The sequence below is a fragment of the Pongo pygmaeus genome, chromosome 1 (genome assembly GCF_028885625.2).
Source record: "Pongo pygmaeus isolate AG05252 chromosome 1, NHGRI_mPonPyg2-v2.0_pri, whole genome shotgun sequence".
Taxonomy (NCBI): Eukaryota; Metazoa; Chordata; class Mammalia; order Primates; family Hominidae; genus Pongo; species Pongo pygmaeus.
The window spans coordinates 154,391,371-154,417,236 of NC_072373.2; the positions used below are offsets into that span (position 1 = coordinate 154,391,371).

The window sequence follows — 25,866 nt, forward strand, 5'->3', positions numbered from 1 at the left end:
CTGACCCCTGACCCCCGAGCAGCCTAACTGGGAGGCACCCCCCAGCAGGGGCAGACTGACACCTCACACGGCCGGCCAGGTACTCCAACAGACCTGCAGCTGAGGGTTCTGTCTGTTAGAAGGAAAACTAACAGAAAGGACATCCACACCAAAAACCCATCTGTACATCACCATCATCAAAGACCAAAAGTAGATAAAACCATAAAGATGGGGGAAAAAACAGAGCAGAAAAACTGGAAACTCTAAAAACCAGAGTACCTCTCCTCCTCCAAAGGAACGCAGTTCCTCACCAGCAATGGAACAAAGCTGGACGGAGAATGACTTTGACGAGCTGAGAGAAGAAGGCTTCAGACGATCAAATTACTCCGAGCTACGGGAGGATATTCAATCCAAAGGCAAAGAAGTTGAAAACTTTGAAAAAAATTTAGAAGAATGTATAACTAGAATAACCAATACAGAGAAGTGCTTAAAGGAGCTGATGGAGCTGAAAACCAAGGCTCGAGAACTACGTGAAGAATGCAGAAGCCTCAGGAGCCGATGCGATCAAATGGAAGAAAGAGTATCAGCCCTGGAAGATGAAATGAATGAAATGAAGCGAGAAGGGAAGTTTAGAGAAAAAAGAATAAAAAGAAACGAGCAAAGCCTCCAAGAAATGTGGGACTATGTGAAAAGACCAAATCTACGTCTGATTGGTGTACCTGAAAGTGACGGGGAGAATGGAAACAAGTTGGAAAACACTCTGCAGGATATTATCCAGGAGAACTTCCCCAATCTAGCAAGGCAGGCCAACATTCAGATTCAGGAAATACAGAGAACACCACAAAGATACTCTTCGAGAAGAGCAACTCCAAGACACATAATTGTCAGATTCACCAAAGTTGAAATGAAGGAAAAAATGTTAAGGGCAGCCAGAGAGAAAGGACGGGTTACCATCAAAGGGAAGCCCATCAGACTAACAGCGGATCTCTCGGCAGAAACCCTACAAGCCAGAAGAGAGTGGGGGCCAATATTCAACATTCTTAAAGAAAAGAATTTTCAACCCAGAATTTCATATCCTGCCAAACTAAGCTTCATAAGTGAAGGAGAAATAAAATGCTTTAGAGACAAGCAAATGCTGAGAGATTTTGTCACCACCAGGCCTGCCCTAAAAGAGCGCTTGAAGGAAGCGCTAAACATGGAAAGGCACAACCGGTACCAGCCACTGCAAAATCATACCGAAATGTAAAGACCATTGAGACTAGGAAGAGACTGCATCAACTAACGAGCAAAACATCGAGCTAACACATTCTTTTTGGACAAAATATATTTAAAAAATAAAAATCAGATATAAGACAATTTTATTTTAATTCAGAGTATTTACATTGACATAATAATGAATAACCTTTATTCTACCAAAAAGTAAACAAATTGGGAAGGCACTGACTTTAAACTCTAGATACTGCCTAACAGAGAAACCATTTTCTAGAATTATTAATACTTACCTTTGCATATGTTGTGTTGTCTGCAAACTGGGATAGTATAATTTGGGGGTTTTTTAAATCAATACTTGCCATTCCTATTTCACCTCTGGCAAGTCCTCTCCCTTCTACAACAGCTACAATAACTGATGGGGAGTGTGCAGAAACCGCAGATGAGGATGAAGCTGTAAATTTTTAAATAAAGAAAAGATATAAACATTGATAATAATCATTTCTATTTTTTTTAATTTTTTTTTTGTTTTGAGATGCAGTTTTGCTCTTGTTGCCTAGGCTGGAGTGCAATGGCATGATCTCAGCTCACCACAACCTACGCCTCCTGGATTCAAGCGATTCTCCTGCCTCAGCCTCCCAGGTGGCTGGGATTACAGGCATGCGCCACCATGCCCGGCTAATTTTTGTATTTTTAGTAGAGACAGGGTTTTGCCATGTTAGTCAGGCTGGTCTCTAATTTCTGACCTCAGGTAATCCACCCACCTCAGCTTCCTGAAGTGCTGGGATTACAGGCATGAGCCACCACACCCAGCCTGATAATAATCATTTCTAATTCTTTCACATAAGACCTTAAAGCATATCTAGTCTAGGACATGGCTACTGTATTAACAGACAAGGAAATAACCATTTTTTTCTCATCAAAAAATAACTTTTCATTACTAGACCAAGAGTATTTTGCCAAAACTTGACTTCACAATTAGTATAACAAATTTTAAATTGTCTTATTTTCTATTTTATTGGAATGGAGTCATAAAAGGACTTGGGGTCAGAAAACAGATTATTTACCTTATTCCGTCATTTAAAAGCTATTTGGAGGTTGAGCGTGGTGGCTCAACCCTGTAATCCCAGTACTTTGGGAGGCCGAGGTGGGTGGATCACCTGAGGTCAGGAGTTTGAGACCAGCCTGCCCAACATGGCAAAACCCCATCTCTACTAAAAATACAAAAATTATCCAGGTGTGGTGGCTTGCGCCTGTAATCTCAGCTACTGGGGAGGCTGAGGCAAGAGAATTGCTTGAAACTGGGAGGTGGAGGTTGCAGTGAGCCGAGATTGTGCCACTGCACTCCAGCCTGGGTGAGAGTGAGACTCCGTCTCAAAAAATAAAAAAATAAAATAACAGCTATTTGGGGCTGGGCATGGCGGCCCACCTGCAATCCTGGCACTTGGGAAGGCCAAGGTGGGAGGATTACTTGAGCCCAGGAATTTGAGACCAGCCTGGACAACATAACAAGATGTCAGCTCAGCTCTACAAAAAAAACTGAAAAATAGTTGGGTGTGGTGGCGTGTATCTCCACAGTCCCAGCTACTGAGGAGGCTGAGATGGGAGGCTTGCTTGAGCCAAGAAGGTTGAGTCTGCAGTGAGCTGTGTTCACGCCACTGCACTCCAGCCTGGGTGACAGAGCAAGAACTTCTCAAAAAAAAAAAAAAAAAAAAGATTAAGCATTATATAACTATGAATTCCAATTATGAGATACCTGTGTAATGTGGAAATTAAAATTATAATAAAATATCCAACATTTATTAAGTGCTTACTAAGTGTCAAGAATGTTCTAAGTTCTTTAATTAGTTTAACTCACATAATTGTTACAACAATCCTATCAAATAGACACCATTATTTTCTCCACTTAGTTATAAGGAGACTGAGGCATGAATATAACTGGTAGAGACAGCATTTGCACCCAGGCAGTCTAGCTCCACAGCTGGTGCTATGAACCATTACATACATTACTGATTTTGAGATCTGTGCCTTACAAACTATGAATGCTCAGGTAAATTTTTTAAACTTTTAAAGCTACCATTTCTTCATCTATAAACTAGAAATACCAAACTTTTCCACAAGATTATTATAAAAATTAATGCAATCATTTATAAAGTATATAAAATTACTCAAATATAGGGCATATGAAAAAAGTCAGACTAAAAATGTTTTTCTTTGTTTTTTTTTCCAGACTAAAAATTTCTAAAATTTTATTTTCAAAGAAGCAAACTAGTCTTTTCTTCCCTTGTCAACCTTTTAATTAACTCCTTTTCCTCCCTCCCTGACCTGGATTCATTTCTTCTTCTATTCTTCTATTAAAATGCCCACAAAAAGAGTATTTATGCTATCTGAGTTAGCAGTAAACTTAAGGATTCACTTAAAAATCTATGTGTTCAGGTCTCAGAAACCTTTTCCCCATGAACGTTATGTTATAAATGGTGGTTAAGTTTATATTAAATCTACAGAAGTCAGTTTAAGCTCTGTAATAGAATATGACCTTCCTATTTTTAATTAGAAAATAAATACCAAGTTCCAGTGGAAATTCAGTACACATAAAAGACATTTCCTGGAAGGTTTTAAAAGTACATTTATGCTGTTATGTCTCCGTTGTAAATAATATAATAATGAGCATCCTAATGCATAAAGCTTTTTTTCTGGTTTTCTTATTATTTCCTTAAAATGTACCCTTAGAACTCAAATTACTGAACAAACCATTTTTTTAAGGATCACAGATATATTGCCAAATTTCTTTTGAGAACTGGACTAATTTTTAATTCCATCAATAGTGTATGAGGAAAGCCAATCTTACTGTATCCTCGTCATTACTAACTTCTAGAATTTATTATGACTATGATCATTGGCTAATTCAATGGACTGCCACTTAAATCTGTATTTTTAAAAGTACTACTGAAATTGAACATAATTTAATATATCCGTTGTTATCTATATTGTTTCCTTTTCCTTTTTAGAAATGTTTACATCATTTTATACAATGTTTACTAGGTCTTAATGTTTTTCAGTATCTTTTTATGAGGATTGTGTAAATCAGTGACAGTAATTTACAGTTGTTACCAATCTTGATACTTTTGCTATCTCAAAAATTTCTGTTTTTGCATAGACAATCTTTCTCTGTATAATTTCTTTCATTGCTTTTCTGCTAAGAAATGCCTCCTTCCTTGAGATATTCTGTATTCATTACTATTTTCTTATAATTTTTTTGAGGTTTTTTTTTTTTTGAAACAGGGTCTGGGTCTGTCACCCAGGCTGGAGTGCAATGGCATGCAATCATGGCACCTGTGGCCTCAAACTCCTGAGGTCAAGTGATCTTCTCACCTTAGCCTTCTGAGTAGCTAGGACCACACTCATGCCACCACACCTGGCTAATTTTAATTTTTTTGTAGAGACGAGGTCTCCTTTTGTTGCCCACGCTGGACTGCCTTCAAGCAGTCCTCCCACCATAGCTCCCCAGTGTTGGGATTATAGGCATGAGCCACCAAGTCCGGCCTGTTCATTTTGGTCTCTCATCTGGGCAGAATTTTCAGCAGTACATTTGGTTGTTTACCATGTCTGGAATGAGAGATGGCCAGAAATACAGATTTAGATTCATTTATAAGCAGTTGCTAATGGTTTACCTAGATGGCTGGGACTTGGAAGAAACATGATTGAAAGATTGGTGACAAGAACATTTGAGGATATGAATGGATCTCTAAGATTGGACATAAAATTTAAAATATTTGCAACCCATGTGAATGTCCACCAAAAGACATCCATTGTAGAGGAAATTCTTAACCAAGAGGACAAAATAATGCAATCTATAGGTATCAGTTAGCCTCTTATTTCAATTCTCCCTAAAGGATCTATTGGTTCAGTACAACTATAATTTCAATCAAAATCTCAATATGTTCTTTGGTGGAGCTTGAAAAATTGGCCCAAAATTTACATGGAAGAGCAAACGGCCAAGAAGAACCAAGACTCCTCTAAAGAAGAGTAAGGCGGCTTGTGGAGGGTACAGGTGGTAAGCCTGTCCTACAAAATATCAATACTTATTATAAAGCTAAAGATGGTGTGATATTGGCACACAGCTAGACATAATGACCCATCAGAGTTAAAAGAGAACTGGAAACATAGAAACTAACAGAAAAGGCCGGGCGCGGTGGCTCATGCCTGTAATCCCAGCACTTTGGGAAGCCGAGGTGGGCGGATCACAAGGCCAGGAAATCGAGACCATTCTGGCTAACGCGGTGAAACCCCATGTCTACTAAAAATACAAAAAATTAGCCAGGCGTGGTGGCGGGTGCCTGTAGTCCCAGCTACTCGAGAGGCTGAGGCAGAATGGCGTGAACTCAGGAGGCGGAGCTTGCAGTGAGCCGGGATCGCGCCACTGCACTCCAGCCTGGGCTACAGAGCAAGACTGCTTCTCAAAAAAAAAGAAACAAACAGAAAAGTCATCAAAATATTTATTTTTCAGAATATATAAAGTATCGCTACAAATTCAGAAAAATAAGCCTAAAGAAAAATGAGTAAAAGACATGAACATTAATTTCACAGAGTATTATTAAAGATATATAGCCCAAAAGTACAGAAAAAGATAATCTCACTAGTAATCAGGAAAATGCAAACTCAGATTATAGGTAGTATTTTACAACTGTTAGGTTGGAAAATATTGAGTCTAACAATATTAAATGTTGAAGTGGACTCTTACACATTGTTAATAAGAGCATACCATAATAATCAATAAATTAACCAATAAAATTTATTATGATAATGATTATTGGCTAATTTAATAATAATCTTATGATTATTATCATTATTATTAAATTAGCCAATAATCATAATAAATTTTAGAAGTTAGTAATGATGAGGATAGAGTAAGATTGGCTTTCCTCATACACTATTGATGGAATTAAAAATTAGTCCAGTTCTCAGAAGAAATTTGTCAATATACCTGAGATTCTTAAAAAATGGTAATTTTGGCCAGGCGTGGTGGCTCACAACTGTAATCCTAGCACTTTGGGAGGCTGAGGTGGGAGGATCACTTGTGGCTAGGAGTTCGAGACCAGCCTGGCCAACATGGCGAAACCCCATCTCTACTAAAAAAACAAAAATTAGCCGAGCATGGTGATGCACGCCTGTAATCCCAGCTACTTGGGAGGCTGAGGCAGGAGAATCACTTGAACCCAGGAAGTGGATGTTGCAGTGAGCCGAGATGGCACCACTGCACTCCAGCCTGGGCAATAGAACGAGGCTTCATCTCAAAAACAAAAAAACAAAAAATGGTAATTAAAAAAAATAAAAAAGGTAATTTCCCTAATTTCCCTATGTTTCAGTAATTTGACTTCTAAGGGTGTGTTTTAAGGAAATAATAAGAGACTCAGAAAAAAGCTTTATGCATTAGGATGCTCATTATTATGTTATTTACAACAGAGAGATAACAGCATAAATGTATTTTTAGAACCTTAGAGATGTCTTTTATATGTCTATTGAATTTCCATTGGAACTTGGTATTTCTTTTCTATTTAAAAATAAAAAGATCAGGGCCGGGCATGGTGGCTCACACCTGTAATCCCAGCACTTTAGGAGGCCAAGGTGGGCGGATCACGAGGTTAGGAGTTCAAGACCAGCCTGGCCAGTATGGTAAAACCCTGTCTCTACTAAAAATACAAAATTAGCCAGGCATGGTGGTGCATGCCTGTAATCTCAGCTACTCGGGAGGCTGAGGCAGGAAAATTGCTTGAATCCGGAAGGCAGAGGTTGCAGTGAGCCAAATTGCGCTACTGCATTCCAGCCTGGGCAACAGAGCAAGGCTCCATCTCAAACAAATAAAAATAAAAATAAAAGTAAATAAAAAGGTCAGCCAGGCACAGTGGCTCATGCCTGTAACCCCAGCACTTTGGGAGGCCAAGGTGGGTGGATCATGAGGTCAGGAGTTCAAGACCAGCCTGGCCAGTATGGTGAAACCCCATCTCTACTAAAAATACAAAAATTAGCCGGGCGTGGTGGCAAGCACCTGTAGTCCCAGCTACTCAGGAGGCTGAGGCAGAAGAATCACTTGAACCCGGGAGGCAGACGTTGCAGTGAGCCGAGATCACGCCACTGCACTCCAGCCTGGGCGACACAGCGAGATTCTGTCTCAAAAACTTAAAAAAAAAAAAAAATTGGAAAGTCATATTCTACTACAGAGCTAAAACTGACTTCTGTAGATCTAATATAAACTTAACTACCATTTATACATTGGTAGAACTACTTTAAAAAATAATTTGTCATTATCTTGTAAATATATGCATTTACATAACATACCCTATAACCAAGAAATTCTGTTGTATATACCTTAGAAAACTGTTATACATGAAAACCTATTTTATCTATCTACTCTTCAAGAAAATCTCATAGATTTAGATAAAAATTAAAATTTAAGTATAAAAAAACCACTCACTAGTAATATCAGGGTCAACTTTTAGATTTAAATGATATCATGTATAAAAGGGAGAGGTTTCTCTTTCTTGTGTGTTTTTTGTCAGAATGGTTAAAATAATGTAGACTTGCATTTATTAACAAACAATTTCAGAAACTATGTTGCCTTATTAATCTAGACTCAAATTATGGATAGAGGTAAACTAATGTATTTATTTTTCATTCATATCAGTTATAGATAAATTCAAATGAACTTAATAACCGTAATTTATAATTTATAAAACTTTTAAGTTTCAAAAGATCATCTAGGTTAATCTTCCACTTATTTTACCTGAATATCCCATTTGTGGTGTCCAGCTCTTATAACCTGATCTCTGAGGATTTCCAGTAGACAATGGAGTTTTAAGTGTTTGAGGATAATTAGTATCTCGTGCAGAAGATGAGCTTGCACCAAAAGTAAAATTTGATGCAACTGTGTTTTCTGCATAAGCTCTTTTGTTTCCAAAGTATGAACCTAAATTTGAAAAATTAAGTCAATTCTTAAAGATTTGAATTATGCAATGATGTATTAGTCATTATAATTTATACGATGTTCACTTTCCTTTTTTTTCTTTTTTTCTTTTTTCTTTTTTTTTTTTGAGACAGAGTCTTGCTCTTGTCGCCCAGGCTGCAGTGTAGTGGCATGATCTCAGCTCACTACAACCTCCACCTCCCAAGTTCAAGCGATCCTCCTGCCTCAGCCTCCCGAGTGGCTGGGATTACAGGCACCTGCCACCACGCCCGATGAATTTTTGTATTTTTAGTAGAGATGGGGTTTCACCATGTTGGCTGAGCTGGTCTCGAATTCCTGACCTCATGATCTGCCTGCCTCTGCCTGCCTCGGCCTCCCAAAATGCTGGGATTAGAGGCCTGAGTCACCACACCCAACCGCTATGTTCACTTTCTATAAAACTTCATGTGAAAATGATTTTTAAAAATAAACAGATTATAACAAAATTAATGACATTGATAAATATACAAAAATATGCTAATATAGCTTTTGCCTCTACAAGTTCACTGCAACTACTCTGGCTAAAATCATAAATTACCCTTTAATCTTCAAATATACCAGATGTGTTGCTAAGGTATGAATATCTGTCCCCTCCAAAACTTACATTGAAATTTAATCCCCAGTGAAGTGTGGCAGGACAGAGGTGGGGCCTTTAAGAGGTGATGGGGCATGAGGGCTCTGCCTTCATGAATGAATTAATCCATTCATGATTTAACAGATTAATGGGTTATCAAGAGAGTAGGACTGGCGGCTTTATAAGAAGAGGATGAGAGACCTGAGCTACCATGCTCAGCTCCCTCTCCATGTGATGCCCTGTACCACTACAGGACTCTACAGAGACTCCACCAGTACAAAGATTCTCACTAAATGTGCCTCCTTTGACCTTGGATTTCCCAGCCTCCAGACTTCCAAGAAATATGTTTTCTTTCTTTATAAATCACCCAGTTTCAAGTATTCTGTTAAAAGCAACAGAAAACAGGCTAAGACATACGTTTCATTTGTATAATAATTATTAGACCTCTTTTAACCTTCTTCTGTTAATTTCTGCATTGAATTTCTCTCCCCTATGCAAATGGCATTTTAGACTCAATTGGCTTCAGTTCCTTATTTAGGTACTTATCTACTGATGTAAGATATTACCTATTTTACAGGATTGTCATAAAATTTTTAAATAATGTACATAAACAACCTAGCATAGCCTCTTGGCACATAGAAGTTCTAAAAAAAATTAAAAATGTTTGGGCTCTGTTCTCCTATTCTCTTTGATTTCCACAACTCTCTATGTTGAATTCTCTTTAAACCACTTTTAGTTTCCTTTGCCATCTCCTTTTTCCTCTGCCTCTTAACTGTTGGCCTCCAGGGCTTCATACTTTTAAGCTTTCCCTCACAAATCAACATTATACATCTCCAGGCATCTCATCTCTCCTCTTTGTTTCTATTAACATCTATTTTCTGACAACTCTCAAGCCTTCGTATATAGCTGTAACTACTCTCTTAAACTGTAAACCAGGGGTTGCTAAACTTTTAATTTTTCCTTTTTGTCTGTATGTGAGACTCTCGTTCTGTAGCTTAGGCTGGAATTCAGTGGTGTGATCTTGGCTAAATGCAGCCTTGAACTCCTGGGCTCAAGCAATCCTCCTACCTCACCCTCCCGAGTAGCTGGGACTATAGGCTCATGCCACCATGCCAGGCTACTTTTTTGTATTTTTGTAGAGATGGGGTTTTGCCATGTTGCCCAGGCTGGTCTCAAACTCCTGGGCTCAAGTGATCTTCCCATCTCAGCCTCCCAAAATGCTGAGATTATAATCAGGAGCCACTGTGCCCAGTCTATTTTACTCTTATAAAGACAAGGTCTCTCTTTGTCGCCCAGACTGGAGTGCAGTAGTGTGATCACAGCTCACTGCAGCCTCAAGCTCATGGGCTCAGGTAACCTCCTGCTCCAGCCTCTTGAGTAACTATGGACTATAGGTGCACCTCACCACACACAGCTAATTTTTTTTTTTTATAGAGACAGGGTCTTGCTATGTTGCCCAGGCTGATCTCAAACTCCTGGCCTCAAGCAGTCCTCCCACTTCAGCCTCCCAAAGCACTGAGATTACAAGCATGAGCCACCATGCCGCAGCATGATTTTTTTTTTTTTTTTTTTTGAGATGGAGTTTCACTCTTGTTGCCCAGGCTAGAGTGCAATGGCGCAATCTCAGCTCACTGCAGCCTCTGCCTCCCAGGTTCAAGCAATTCTCCTGCCTCAGCCTCCCAAGCAGCTGGCATTATAGGCATGCCCACCACACCTGGCTATTTTTTTTTTTGTATTTTTAATAGAGACAGGGTTTTGTCATGTTGGCCAGGCTGGTCTCGAACTCCTAGCCTCAGGTGATCTGCCCACCTCGGCCTCCCAAAGTGCTGGGATTATAGGCATGAGCCACCATGCCCAGCCCATAAACTTTTAAATAAAGGACCAGATGGCAAATATTTTAGGCTTTTGTGGGCCATATAATCACTGTCACAATTACTCAGTTCTGACACTATCATAGAAAAGCAGTCATAGATAATACATAAATAAATGAGAATGGCTATGTTTCAATTAAAAATGGATTTATTTCTACATACTGAATTCTAAATTTCACATAATTTTAATATCACAAAATATTCTTTTGATTCTTTAATCCTTCAAAAATGCAAAAACCATTCTCAGCTCTATACCTGCATTGTTCAATAAAGCAGCATATGTATTTAACTAAATCAAAATTAAATACGATTTAAATTCTGTTCCTCAGTCACACTAGCAACATTTTCAAATGCTCAAAAGCCACATATGGCTACTAGTTACCATATCGGACAACAGAAGTATGAAACGTTTCTATTATCACAGAATATTCTATCAGACAATGTAGCTCTAGGTCACTATATCTATCTCTTGGGCATAAACCTTTAGGTATCTTCCCAGCGTTCCAAATGTCCAAAAGTGAACTCTATCTTTCCCTCAAAATTAATTCTTTATTACCAGTATGGTCAATTGTACCATCTTGTCCCTTGTCACTCAAGTCATAAGCTTAGGAGACATTCTCAATTCCTCCTTCATCAACCCTAACACTCAGTGACTGAGTGCTAGAATCCTTTTTTTTTAACATCACTAAAATTTAAATCTCTCTCTACTCCTCCCAGCCCATTTTAAGCCTGTATCTTCTTCGGTCCTTGTGCAAGTCTCCTACTTCTTCTTCTCCTTGCTTCCAGTATTACACCTCTCTAGTCTATTCTTCGAATCATCACCAATAATCTTTCTGAAAAACAAATCTGATCAGTGTCTCTCTTTCTTACAATTCCCATGTGTCTCCCCATACTCACCATAGGGTAAAATATAACTTCATTATATGGGTTCCAGCAGGAATCAATGATATACTCAAACTGGGATAATTTGATAAAGAGAATATTTACCAAGGTGTGGACACGGTGTAGGGGTGTTATCATAAAGAAGTGTGTAGAACCAGCATAAAATGTGCTCCATTAGCATTCCTAGGCTTTAGGGAGCTAAGGAAGAGGGTGGTTGCCAGAAACTGGAGATGGGGAAACTGGAGATGGAGTGGGCTGTTCCTTGTTCTCAGACTACTTTTAGACTATATACCCTTTCTTGAAACTCATTCACTTGTCTTAATTGTCCTCCTACTTCCTTGACCTCTATTTTGCTATATAATCTTCATATTCTCTGCTCTGGTCCCAACATACTGGTAACTTTCAAATCCATATTTCCCTCAAGTTTCTCTCTTCTTAGCCCTAGTTTCCTATATTCAATTATCTTAATATAAATATATGGATATCCCACAGGCTTTTCACACTCAGCATGTCCATAACAGAGCTCATCATCTTCCCTCTAAAGTTGCTTTGCCTACAAAATTCCCAGAATCAGAAAATACCACTACCGTCTATCTATCCAGTCATCAAAACCAGAGACCTGGTGTTGAACATGGGGGGTCTCTTGGCAAAATTTGTCTCCCAGATCTAATTCTCACAACTATATCTACATCCAAGTTTATCTACCTAGATCACTCTCCTGCTCTAGCCAAGCAAAATTATTTGCAGTTTTACATGATTCTTCTGTGCCTTTGCACGTGTTTTTCTCAAGAATGCGCTCCAGCTTCTCTCCTCTTTCCCTTTGGCTGGCATTCTTCTTCCTTATTCTTCAAGACCAGTTCAAGGTGCACTTACTCTGTGAAATGTCTTTTCCCACTTTTGTCCCCATACTTTAATTATAAATATCTCAAAAATTATAAATACCTCAAATACAGTTATCTCTTAAATGTGTATTTGTTAAGTCTGTCTTCTCTACTGAACCTTAAGTTCCTTGAGAGCGCAGATTATTATCCCCAGCTGCTAACATAATTTGGACCTTTGTTCACCTATTTGGGCCTTGGTTCTATCTGTAAAACAGGAACAAAAAAAAAAAAATTCTACTCTGCAGAATTATTGTGAGAGGATTAAAGATACCATCTGCCTAGTAAGAAGCCAGAACAAAGTAGGTGCATATAAATTAGTGAATGTTATCATTACTGATAAAATAAGTGGGTGACAAAGCATCTGATGAAGAGAGGGATTAGACTGACAATGTGAACATTCATGTTGCTTTAGAGGAACTGCAAGTAGCTCAGTTTTGTTAGAAAGCAGGGTAAATATTAAATGATGGGGGATAAATCTGTAAAGATTAGAAACCGATCCCAGTTGCTTTGGCTATACTTCTAGAGAGTTTGATCTTTTACCTGCAGATACAGGTCTACTGATTTAAGTGGCAAGGGACATGATAAGATCATTTTCCACATAACTCTGGTGGTACAGTAAGTAAGCTAGAAGGATGGAAGAACACTGCAGAGTTTGAGGACTAGGTGCAGTGGCTCACGCCTGTAATCCCAGCATTTTGGGAGGCTGAGGCAGGAGGATCGCTTGAGCCTAGAAGTTTGAGACCAGCCTGGGCAACATAGGAAGACACTGTCTCTACAAAAAAATTTTAAAAATTAGCCATCTGTAGGGGCACATGCCTTGGTCCCAGCTACTGGGGAGGCTGAGGTGGGAGGATCGCTTGAGCCCAGGAATTTGAGGCTGCAGTGAGTCATGATCATGCCACTGCACTCCAGCCTGGGCAACAGAGCAAGACTCTGTCTCAAAAAAAAAAAAAGTACAGAGAGGAATTTAATTAATCATATAGTGAGTCTGAGGCATCCGTTAGTCCATCAATAAAAACTTCAGAAGACAGTCTGAAAGAAGTCTGGAGTGTAAATGAGATCTGAACTGTGGAGATATTCACATGTAGGTAGAAGTGGCCTAGGAAAAAAAGCTTTAATGACATGCCCATAATTTGGGAACAAAGGTGAGCATAGCAATTCTCTGGGAGGTAGCAGAAAAACAGGGGCAAGTGGAATCAAGGAAGCCAAATTAAAAGAGTTTAAGAGAAGACCAGTCAAGAACATTAAACATAGTCCAGGCAGCAGTGGCTCATGCCTGTAATCCCAATGCTTGGGCAGACCAAGGCAGGAGGAGCACTTGAGACCAGGAGTTTGAGACCAGCCTGGGCAACATAGCTAGACTCTGTTTCTAAAAATAAAGAAATTAAGAACATTAAATACAGCAGAAAGGTCACATGAGATGAACTGAAAAATGGCCATTGGATTTGGTATTTGTTACTTTACCATTGTGTTGCAATCGTGTGTGAAAAATGGTGATGCTTTGTCATGAATAGAGACTAACAAAATAATAAATGATTTGAAGGACACGCATCTTTTTTGTTTGAGTCAGCGTCTCACTGTGTCACCCAGGCTGAAATGCAGTGGCACAATCTCAGCTCACGGCAGCCTCGACCTCCCGGACTCGCCATCCTCCCCCCTCAGCCTCCTGAGTAGCTGGGACCACAGTCACGCGCCACCACACCCAGATAATTTTTGTATTTTTAGTAGAGATAGGGGATGGGGGTGAGAGGTTCACCATGTTGGCTAGGCTGGTGTGGAACTCCCGGCCTCAAGTGATCCGCCCACGTTGGCTTCCCAAAGTGCTGGGATTACAGGCGTCAGCCACCGCCCAGCCCACATCTTTTAATACAAAACATACTATTTTCCTGAATTAGATGAAATGTTCAATTTAATCTATTTTATTCCACCTTAGCAGGATTTGGAGAATTAAATTCAGCAGCCAAAGATCAGCTCACCACTTCTATCAGCAAACTCACGCACAAACTGTCATTTGTCAGACACTGTGAGGGACGTTATATGGGATACTTCAGCCTTCCTCAGAACTGAGCCACTCACAATCAAGGTCTTGCAATAGAACCAATTTGAAAAGTCAAGGCTTCTAATCACCCAGACTCACCAAATTCCCAGGGCACTCAGATCTCACGCCCCAACCAAACCACAACTGAACTTCACTGTGGTAACCACCACCCAGTGCCCCCGAGCCTCCATGAACTGCCGGCCTCTAGCCTCAAGGAGACTCCTCCACCCAACCACTCCTTGCCTTGAGCTGGCCGGGAGTTTGGCGCGGGGCAGGGACGGCTGCTGCTGCTGCTGCTGCTCCGGTCGCCCGCGGCTCCTGACGTGCCGGGAGGGGTGGATGCACAGACCACCTGGACTGAAGGGCAGCTCTGTGGAGTCTCCTGGAGTCCGAAATTGTAGCGGGGACCCTGAGGTGAGCGGGTTTCTCCCGACGACGGGGAAACCGCCGGGGCCGAAGGCGAGGTTGATGAGATCTCAGGCCTCAGCATCCTCCCAAACTTTCCCTGACCCGAGAAGTATGAGGTTGCTGAGCGACCCCTCCAGGGCCCAACTACAGAAGCTGCGCCGCTGAAAAGGGCGGGAGAACTGCGCGCCGACGCACTAAGCTGCACTGCGCAGGCGCACACAACCTCAGCTTTTCACATGGATTCACGTGCTTCAGGTCTATGACCCTGCTTCCAGCCATTCCCAAACCCATCACTTTCCACATGAACCTCACTGGAACCTCTTCAGCCTGCAGGTATCAGACTGACCAGAACTCTGCAAGGCCCATCAATTACCACCCGATTTGTTAGCCCCATTATTCTCACAGCAGTCTCCTTTATTGCAAATGTTACATGCATTTCCCACAAGTCCAAGCACACTAGATCATCTTTACACCCAGTGCCTTTGACACAATGAGAACATGTAATGCTCACACAGTATAACCCACCTAAGGTTGATCTTGTGACCAAATACATGAAAGACCCAGTTATATTATCACAAGATAGTATGCACATGGCTGTGTGTATAGCAGAGTAGGAAACAGGGAAAGACTGACTGGTAAGATCTCTCAGTTAACAATTCCCCATCTACCAATTTCTAGTACTGTGGTTTCTAACATATAAATCAGTTAATGGCACACTAGAAGTTCAAACTCCAGCTTTGCAATGGTGACCTTTAGAAAATTCCTTAAATAAGGCCAATAGTACCAACTTACCAGAGATCCATGGATTAAACATGACGAAATTATCTGGATACTGCCATATAGAAGCTATTAGAAGACATTAATTTACACCACTACTGAAATCCTGCCACTGTTGACTATCTCAATAAACCAGTTATGCACAGCGGTTTACCCACATGCAGTGACAACAGTCCTTAAGAACATCTCTGTTCTTGGAATGATTATTGCACAGGGCATTCCAAACATACTTGAGAAAAATCTCAATTTCCATCAGAAAACCTTATTTTCAGATCGGGCATGATTGCTCCTGCCTGTAATCCCAGTACTTTGGAAGACTGAGGCCAGAGGATTACTTCACCTCTGGAGACCGGCCTGGGGAAGACAGTGCCTGTCCCCAAAATTAAGAAATCAGCTGGGCATAGTGGGCATGGTAGCAGGTACCTGTAGTCCCTGGTACTCAGGAGGCTGAGGTGGAAGGACTGCTTGAGCCCAGAAGTTTAAGGTTACAGTGAGCTGTGATTACACTACTACACCCCAGTCTGGGGAAGAAAGGAAGACCCTGTCTCTAAAAAGTAAAATTTAAAAATACAGAATACCTCACTTTCACCAAAACTGTAAACCCCTAGAGTGATTGTACTCATTTTAGGCCACGCGTGGTGGCTCACGCCTGTAATCCCAGCACTTTGGGAGGCCGAGGTGGGCGGATCACGACGTCAGGAGTTGGAGACCAGCCTGACCAGCATGGTGAAACCCCGTCTGTACTAAAGTAACAAAAAAATTAGCCGGGCATAGTGGTGTGCGGCTGTAGTCCCAGCTACTCGGGAGGCTGCGGCAGAATTGCTTGAACCCGGCAGGTGGAGGTTGCAGTAAGCTGAGATCGTGCTGCTGCACTCCAGCCTGGGCGACAGAGATTCTATCACAAAAAAATAAAAAAGAGTGACTGTACCCATTTTAGCTTTTTAAGAAAAAGATAGGTGCAAAAAAATACTGTGGCGACCATCAACTTACCCGTTAGTGTTTCTGTATCTGAAGACAACCCCTTCTTTGGGTAACTGATATATAAAATGCTAAGAAAAAAAAAAAAAAAAGTACAGTCCGAATCACAACCCCATTTTAAGATGGTAGATTGCCATTTAACCTAAGTCTGTGACCAATTCAGAATAACCATATTCAAACCTATCAATCATTTCCAAATTTCAACAGCCATTTATTTTGTGCATCATTTAATTCATGTATGGGTTCTATCCACTTTCATCAGTTAACATTCTTGTTGACAAACCACTTTACATCAACTTGCTATAGAACACATGAAAGGTATACATGGGGGAAAAATCAAGTAGAAACCTAGAGTTCTTTTATGTTAGCTCAGTTACTGAACGTAACAGACACAGAAGTATACACAAAGAACTGCAGTCAGAATAACAGGACTTCAGAATAAAAAGCAGAAAATAAAATACCGGTCTTTATTTTACAATATGTATAATTATATAATTTATTAAAATTAACACAATATACAAAATATTAACAGTAGTCATTTTTAGATTCAATAAGCACTTCAAATACAGAAATGTTAAAACGGCAAAACTATACTATGCAACTTTCACTTCAATGAATCTAGCTCACTAGCTCAGGCTGAACATTCACTCTCTGAAGCACTTCTTCAGGCATGCAAAAGACAGGATTAACAGGTTTAATCTGTTCTTCTCCCAAAAGTGACAATCCAGCAATTCCAAATAAGGTATGAAAAGGATCCACCTATTTAAAAAAGAATTTATATACAGATTACAAAATGAAAACTTCTTCAACTTCAAATTATGAATACCTGACCTTTACCATATACTAATTTTGTTAGCAACAAGCGACAAGAAATTTCTGTAAGATTGTTCTATATCCTTCATACATTCTACAATAAATAGAAAAAAAAACTGCTTTCAAAGCAACACTCGGAATGCCACCCTGGAAATCCATGGAACCATGAAGTAATGCAACACTGACATAATTTATAGAAATATGTCAGAAATATTACTTGCCATATCTCCTGGCCTGTCTGCAAATCCCCCCGTTTCTTCATCTTGACATGCTAAGATGAAATTACGCAGTTTCTCTCTATCAATCCAATGAAGTCTTCCAATTATCTTTAGGGAAGCCAGGACCCACCATGAATAGCATACATCTGGTAACTAGGAGGGAAAAAAGTTGCCACAATTTCATTCTCTTTTATTTCCCTGATTTTAAGAACAATTTAAAAGTGGGTTAAGTCTCACTCTTAGGTAATCTGATGTTCAAAAGTGTCAAACCATGTGGAGGGACGAAATCCAGGGATATACTGACATGCAGGGTATGAAATACTTGCTTAGAATGAAAGATAATCAATTAATGGCTAAGAAGAGACCAAACTCCAATTCGTAGGTAACCATGCTAAATATCTCAGTACTCACTGATACGCATGCATCTACCTTGTTTCTATCTGCAATGAATGCCTAACTCAGCCCCTTAACCAAGAAGCTAGTAGTATAATCATGAAATCCATGGGTATAGTTCTGTTTTTCTACAAGCACTGTCCAGGTGGGTACACACCTGCTTAAAATCAACTAAACCCTTGCTCTTCAAAATATGGTGACAGAAGTCTATAAAGAAGAAAATCCCACCCAAGGCTGATCTCATTTTAATGAGATTCCTGAATAACTCATAGACTCATTAGAAGCTGCCCTAGATTATGTGCAAGTGCAGGCCCCGGTGCTCCCCACGGCCACCCATTTTTCTGTTGACAGTTCCTCAGGCTTTTTATTTCACTCTATTGTAGACAGCTACTGTGGGTGTTTCTCTACCCATTGTTATTCAGAAATACTAAGGTTTAAAAATAAAAACACAGGCCGAGCACGGTGGCTCACGCCTGTAATCCCAGCACTTTGGGAGGTTGAGGTGGGTAGATCACCTGAGGTCAGGAGTTCGAGACGAGCCTGACGAACATGGTGATACCCCATCTCTACTAAAAATACAAAATTAGACAGGCATGGTGGTGTATGCCTGTAATCCCAGCTACTGTACCACCACGTCCCATTCAGAGGGCAGGGGCACAGCAAGCTACAATCCTTGAGTCAAATCTAGACTATAGTGTAGGAATAGTTTTTACATTTATAAATCATTTAAAAATAGTCCTGGGTTGGGCGCGGTGGCTCACGCCTATAATCCCAGCACTTTGGGAGGTTGATGCAGGCAGATCACGAGGTCAGGAGTTTGAGACCAGCCTGGCCAATATGGTGAAACCCCGTCTCTAATGGCGTCACTGCACTCCAGCCTGGGCAACAGAGCAAGATTCCATCTCAAAAAAAAAAAAAAATAGTTCTGACATATGAAATACGAGTATATCCGTCCATAATAATTGTAATTGGAACACAGCCATACTCATTCATTTCTTACCACTTATGGCTGCACTTGCTCTACAGGACAATTACATAGTTGCAAATGAGTATTCACTATTTGTCCCTTACAGACCTGATAGAGACCTATCATGTGGAGGAAAATTTAATAATAATCCTCTCTCCAAACCAAATTATCTGGGTATTCCTTAAACAAGAAGATTGCAAACAAAAATTCTGTAGTCTAATTTTTAAAAAATCCAATTCGCCAAAATCAACTGTCCTTAAACATGGAGATTCCTGTACAAGACTGTCAGGAAATGGACATCAGGATCAATGAGTATTTCAACTCATGGGGGTCTACTTTTGTCAAGGGGAGTCTTTTAGTAGGACACATTACTGAAAATTTGCAACAGGGAAAGGTAATAAATAAGCTCATGGCCAATTTACAATATAGAAACAAGCAAGACAAAGCAGCAGCATTCACTCAAGGTTCTAAAGCTAGCAGAATATGGCTTATCAAACAATACCTTCTCCGGCCTTCCATTGAGCCCACCTGAGGGTAACTGTCGTTCACAAAGCCACCAGCCAAGTAAATCAGAATTTACTTGATGCAACTGACTTGTAATAGCCAGAAATCCTGTGCAACAATAGATCTAAAATTACAGACATAAAGTATATGTGTATAATAATTTCTTGACATTAAAAGTGATAAACACTCAAATTATTAAAACACCACTTTATATCTTAAGTTTTTCTTCTTGATCTGACACTTAAAATTCCAAACATGTATTAATACTACATATCTGAAAAAATCCAAGCATACTATTACTAGTATGCAATTCTGCACTGAAATATTATTGACAAAATTTCTTCATGGTTAGTATTTCACAGCCATCCATTCACATATTCAGTGTTCTCTGGCACAAGAAAAGAGGTTCATCATTTATCTTAGGAAAGAAAGAAAAATGTGTTTTTTTTTTTAATCTGTATGGTTAGTGAAAAACTAATGGAAAACAAATGTGTTTCGGTGCTTATGAACCCACTTATGTTTGCTTAGGTCAGAGGAATCCACTGACAGAGAAAGGTATATAGTATATAAAGCAAAGTAATGATAGCAATTAAGCAATTCTTATGTAAGATGCCCTATTACAGTCAAATTAACTTTATGTGCATTTGACAAATACTGAAATAACCCATTTTCCTATTCTACTACACTTGCTTCCAAAATGACAATACATTTTCATCTGTGTTCATAAATTACCTGCCCAGCATGGGATTCAGAACCTGGTCTGCAACCAAATCCACCGTCAAAGTTCATACAGGATAAAACAAATTCGATTGCCTTTTCCACATTAATAGCATCAAGCTTCCCCTACAAACAGAAAAAAAAAATGCCTGTTAAATTCCAGAGTATTCAGCAGATCAGACTCAAAAAAAAAAAAAAATTCCAGAGTATTCACGAACTTTAATCATTTCAATCAAATATTCAAAGCTTACCAACAAAGCCAAAGTTGCCACCGCACAAAAAGAGAATCTTGTGTCAATTTCTCCTACAATAAAAAGAGATCAAATCAAGGCAGGTGTTACCAAATCATACATAAGTCATCTGAAAACAAACACTGCACAACTACCACTTTAAATTAAGTTCAAGCTTAACTTTTACTTTAGGGTAGTCAGGAGGAAAGCTAAATCTGAAGTGCCTTTACTTCCCAAGAAAATTCCTTTGTCAAAAATAACAGCAAATTGACCACGCACAGTAGCTCTTGCCTGTAATTCCAACACTTTGGGAGGCTGAGGTGGGAGAATCACTTGAGCCTAGGAGTTTGAGACTAGCCTAGGCAACATAGTGGGACCCCATCTCTACAAAAAACTTTTCAAAAAAATTAGGTGGGGCTGGGCACTGTGGCTCAGGCCTGAAATCCCAGCACTTTTGGTGGCTGAAGGAGGAGGATCACATGAGGCCAGGGGACCCCATCTCTATTAAAAATACAAAAACCAGCCAGGTGTTGTGGTGCACGCCTCAGCTACTCTGTAAGCTGAGGCAGGAGAATTGCTTGAGATTGGGAGGTGGAGGTTGCAGTGAGCCAAGATTGCACCCCTGCACTCCAGCCTGGGCAACAGAGCTCTCCAGCCCCAGCAACTGTCTCCCAAAATAAATAAATAAACAAACAAATAAATAGCTGCCTGTGATGGTATGAACCTATATAGTCCCAGCTACTCAGGAGGCTGTGGCCTGAGGATCATGAGCATGGACTATCAAGGTTGCAGTTGGCAGTGATTGCACCAGTGCACTCCAGCCTGGACAGAGCCAAGACCCTGCCACAAAAAAGTAACAGCAAATTATCTTAAGCTGCTTAAAGAAAGCCCAGAAAGAGAAGAAAACTAAAGAGAAGAAAACTAATTAAACCAAAAGTATTAGTCAATTTCTAATAATGCAAATAAACTTACCCTACTTTATAAAAGTAGAATTTTCACATCCCATGAAGCAGCTGGTCTCTCTGGCCTGCACTGTGTTCATCCCTAAAGCAGAGATTATCTACGTTTATCAAATAAAATTCTATTCCCTCCCTCCACTCAAATATTCAGTAAGTTTGTAAAGTTTTTTTTTTAATATTTTTCCCTTTCCAGCAAGTAGTTTTTAAAAAACTTTACAAAGCCACCAAATATTGGGGAAAAAAATTCCACCTACCTTATCTTTTAGACTGGCCCCCTCTGTTCCAGTGCTCCTGTATGCTGATATAACTACCACAGTGCATGCTGGAAGTTCCAGCAGACCATTAACTCCAGTTAGACCAGCTGCTTAGTGGGACCTGAAAAGATGAAAAACTTATAAACTGGTTACTAGCAAAACCAGTACATTTTATTATTGGTATTTTGGGTAGAATGGACTAAATCTGACATTACCCCAAATATCTCCAGCAAAAGAACCATCTTCTTTCTGTAGACCTTTAACATATTCCACAACTTTATTTACGTCGATAACATTAATACTGTCATACAGCGTAAGAATCTGCAATAAAGACAAGTATTAGGTAAATGCCCCTTTCAGGTTTATTCTAATGATCTTATGCTCAACTCTTTTAAAGATGTCAAGCACATCCTTTTTTCTCTGTGTATAACCTTTTCTCAAATATGCAGACTCTCCTGTTATTGAATAAAATTACAGATATTATCAAGAAAACCCAAATCTTTAAAGTATAATTTTCTACATATAAATTTTAACTTGGCATTCCAAGATACTCACATACTAACTCGCAAGTATACTAACTCACATACACACAAAGTCCTATCTTCCCATCTCAGCACCCAGTACCGGAAAGACTTTAAACCACCAGGTAGTTCACTAATATCAAAATCAAATAGCTCCATTTAGCTATTTTACAGTATTTACACATACTGAAGATAAAAATTTTACCCTCCAAGGTCTCAGTGTAATTTTAGAACTCACATCAACTTTGGATTCAGCTAATACATGCCATTACATCATTGACCTTGTAGGACAGCTTCACTTGTAACAAAACTTTTTGACCAAATCCTGATACAGTTTCAATTTCCAATTCTGAAGTAAGAGAACATACTATCAAGATCGTTGCAATTTTAATTAGTATTTACCTGGACAGCACTAAGAGTGTATAAAAGATGAGGATCATGTCCGATACTAGCACTTATTCCACCACATTCATGTTGGCAAGACTTAATAAATGCCAGAATCTCTTCTCTATTCATGCGATGAAGTTGTCCCATGAGATCCATTACTGTTAGACCCCAATAGATGCCACTCATTCTCAAATACTCAGACATACAGTATTCCTAAAATAATACACAATTTCTTAAATGTGTCATTTGAACTGGTAACAAGTTATAAAGAGATTAAACACAAAGGTAACTCATTAGCCATGCTGCTATTTTTACCTCTCCTGACCTTAATAGCACTAATCAGTAGTGAGTTTAAAATCTGTGCTGCTCAATGTTAGAAGCCATCTTCAGACACAACTATTATCAGAAAAAAACAATTATCTGAGAAGCACAGGATTAGTTCATCTATGGCTGACAATACAAACAAGGCTTTAGTTTCTCCCATGAGCCAGAGACAGAAAAACATCTACCTTTTTCATCAGTGAAGTTCAGGGAGAGTATTTCTTTCCGAGTACCTATACCATATTTATCAGACATCTATTTTAATGTGGACTCCGTACAAAACCTATTATCTATTAGTACATTATAACTACATGAAAAATCAAAATGCCCTAAACATGCCAAAGATGTTTAAGCCCAGATAAAACAGTGGCTAATCAATGATACTGAAAATTAGTATTAGGATTCCAGAAACAAATTTTTCCCACACTCAACAATGCATTATATTTTAAGAAGTTTTGTGGCTGGGTGGTGGATCCTGCCTGTAATCCCAGCACTTTGGGAAGCTGGGGCAGGCAGATCACTTGAGGTCAGGAGTTTGAGACCACTCTGGCCAACATAGCAAAACTCCGTCTCTACCAAAAATACAGAAACTAGCTGGGCGTGGTGGAACGCGCCTGTAATCCCAGCTATTCAGGTGGCTCACTTAAACCCAGGAGATGGAGGCTGCAGTGAGACCAGATCGCACCGCTGTCCTCCAGTCTGGGCAACAAAGTGAGGTTATATCTCCCAAAAGGAAAAAAATAAGTTTTTTAACAGGTGGTGCATCTTAGTTTGCTACTAACCCAAATTCAGGGCATAAAGATAGATAGCAGATAAAGGCAGAAACGAGTCCAGCCCCATCCATATGGCCTTAACTCCATGATTGCTACTAGAGTATTTTCAAGGTTATGGGAACCTAACACTTAAGTAAAAAATTAATACATAGCATATATCCCACAAATCGGTAGATTAAGACAACTGAGTTTGGATACTACAGGGAAAAACATTTACTCTTAACTAAGTTGTTTACTACTTTTTGCTAAGATTGTCCCAGAGTTTTCCTCGAAATTTAAAAATTTAAGGTAAAACTTTTCAAGGTCTCAGAGTAATTCTAGAGCTAAAGTGTTATTACACATCATCAATAGATTCAGATAATACATGCCAACACATCATTGACCTTGAAAGTATTACCCCTAACTACAAAAAGGGAAACCCGTTTTGTACCTCAAACCCTCATCTACTTTGTCTGGCAAGCCCTCTCAGTACAGGTAAAAACTACGATTCTAATAAGCCCACAACCTCAGACGTCCAAAGCACACTTAACTGAAGTTCAAAGGCACAGCACATCCTCAGTTCTCTGCATGGAGCTGGATGCCGTTTTAAGACATAAAATATACTGTCTCACTGCTTATGACTGTCACACTTCTTTAAAATAAACTTTCCAACATAAAAAAATTATACATACATAATCATCTTTTTTTGAGCCATAGGATGCGATATAATCTGCATGTTTCTCCAATAAGAGAGTGTCTGGTGCATCTGACTTGATAATAACATCCTTCTGTGGAGTGCCCTTTCAAAATAAAAAAGCGGTAATCTCATCAATGTTTACCTTTACAATGTTCTGCCCCACAGCATAGATTCAAAATACATCTCAATTTTCACTTGATTTCATCTTGTAATAGGAAAACGTTCCATTTAAAAATTGTAACTAACTAGGGAGGCTGAGGTAGAAGACAGCTTGAGCCAGGGAAATTAGGGCTGCAGTCAACTGAGGTTGTGCCACTGCACTCCATCCTGGGCGATGGGAGACCGACTCAAAAACAAAACCAAAAAAAAAAACAACAACAAATTGTATCCAACAAAAAATAACTTAAATCATTCAAGCTCCGTCTTAGTCACGATTCAGGTAATTTTCAGGTCTCAGAGTAATTCTAGAGCTAAAGTAGTAAAATCAACTTTAGATTCAGAATACATGCCAACTCATCATTGACCCAAAAAATTACCACCAGCATTTCTTCTTGTTCACTTTCATTCAAAAAGGTAAGTAAAAAATAAACACCATGGAATATCAAAGCTTATCATTTCAGGACAACTTACGGTTTACATGTGGCAGAAAGCATATTTTTTAAAAAAAAATCTAACTAACCCTTAACTTGCAAGCGAATTCTTGCTTAATCAAATGCAGGTTTCAAAGCACCTTCTAAGTACCCCAAAAGTTGTTGAAATGTGTTAAATAAGCAATTCCTTTAGCTCCATCTTCTCCACCTTTAATCCGAGTCTCTGTATTTGTAGAAGTCCCCATATGATACGGCTCTAGTTCTTTTCGTATCTATATCTTCCTCATTGAGAGTACACTGCAGTCACTATAACAGGTCATGAAGATTACCGGAAGTGATTAAGTACCGAATTTTCCTCTGATCCCATTAAAAATCTTAAAGCGAAACCACATCACTAACGATTTTAAAGAAATCTTTGACACCCCCACCTCCAAAAAAAAAAAAAAAAAAAGCCACCAATCAGCCGCAGCTTTTTAGAGGCGTTAAGAAATCGGGCTGCTCAACTCTAACAGGCCCTCCGTTACAGAAGGCCTGGATAAAATTAGAAGCGGCATTGCCCGCGAGGTCTGCGGAAAACGCTGAGTAATATTTCACACTCAACCTTCCAAGGCCTGTGTCTTAACCATTCTCCAGCACCACGAAACCAATCCTAAGGTGACCAGTGTGCTTAACCCTACCCTACCCTGTCTGCTACCAACCCACCTGGATAGCAGCGCTAAACTCACACTTACCATGTCTAACAGGGAAAAGACAGAGCAAGGTCAGTTCCTGGGTAGACTTAGGAGCCCAGCGCCTGCGCAGATGCGCCTCTCAGGCCCCCATTGCGCTCCGATATAGCTGACCACACTTTCGCCTGCAAGGCAGAGCAGTTCCACGGCTGTCGTAGGACCCCACTGATCGCTCATAGGTGTCCTCACTGCCTGAGTCCGAAGTCCTGCTACCATAT

At 39.7% G+C, this 25,866-nt stretch overlaps 2 protein-coding genes and 3 non-coding genes across 8 annotated transcripts in view; all 5 read right to left on the reverse strand.

The window, feature by feature from the left end:
- MSH4 (mutS homolog 4) overlaps window positions 1-15,027 on the reverse strand; it is a 120,903-nt gene extending 105,876 nt beyond the window's left edge. For all 3 annotated transcript variants that reach the window (XM_054448694.1, XM_054448701.1, XM_054448712.1), the window contains exons 1-3: window positions 14,678-15,027; window positions 7,970-8,152; window positions 1,482-1,642 (exon numbers count right to left, since the gene is read on the reverse strand). In XM_054448694.1, the coding sequence (XP_054304669.1) occupies window positions 1,482-1,642; window positions 7,970-8,152; window positions 14,678-14,924 (591 nt within the window). In that variant the 5' untranslated portion in view covers window positions 14,925-15,027. The remainder of the gene's footprint in view (window positions 1-1,481; window positions 1,643-7,969; window positions 8,153-14,677) is intronic.
- A 1,753-nt stretch (window positions 15,028-16,780) lies between these two features.
- RABGGTB (Rab geranylgeranyltransferase subunit beta) lies at window positions 16,781-25,742 on the reverse strand. Of its 2 annotated transcripts, XM_054447318.2 has the most exons (9): window positions 25,652-25,742; window positions 24,326-24,433; window positions 22,576-22,773; window positions 21,868-21,973; window positions 20,461-20,513; window positions 20,225-20,335; window positions 19,491-19,616; window positions 17,632-17,781; window positions 16,781-17,356 (listed from the first exon to the last, which is right to left on the reverse strand). In XM_054447318.2, exons 1-9 carry the CDS (start codon window positions 25,652-25,654, stop codon window positions 17,216-17,218), a joined length of 996 nt encoding a protein of 331 aa, XP_054303293.1. In that variant the 5' UTR covers window positions 25,655-25,742; the 3' UTR covers window positions 16,781-17,215. The 2 variants fall into 2 exon arrangements, with proteins under 2 accessions (XP_054303293.1, XP_054303308.1); XM_054447333.2 differs by lacking the exon at window positions 22,576-22,773.
- Window positions 22,384-22,455, reverse strand: LOC129023746 (small nucleolar RNA SNORD45). The gene has a single exon (XR_008496900.1). It is a non-coding gene; the product is annotated as a small nucleolar RNA SNORD45 (small nucleolar RNA).
- LOC129023735 (small nucleolar RNA SNORD45) lies at window positions 23,955-24,038 on the reverse strand. The gene has a single exon (XR_008496889.1). It is a non-coding gene; the product is annotated as a small nucleolar RNA SNORD45 (small nucleolar RNA).
- LOC129023757 (small nucleolar RNA SNORD45) lies at window positions 24,778-24,855 on the reverse strand. The gene has a single exon (XR_008496910.1). It is a non-coding gene; the product is annotated as a small nucleolar RNA SNORD45 (small nucleolar RNA).
- Window positions 25,743-25,866: the final 124 nt, after the last annotated feature.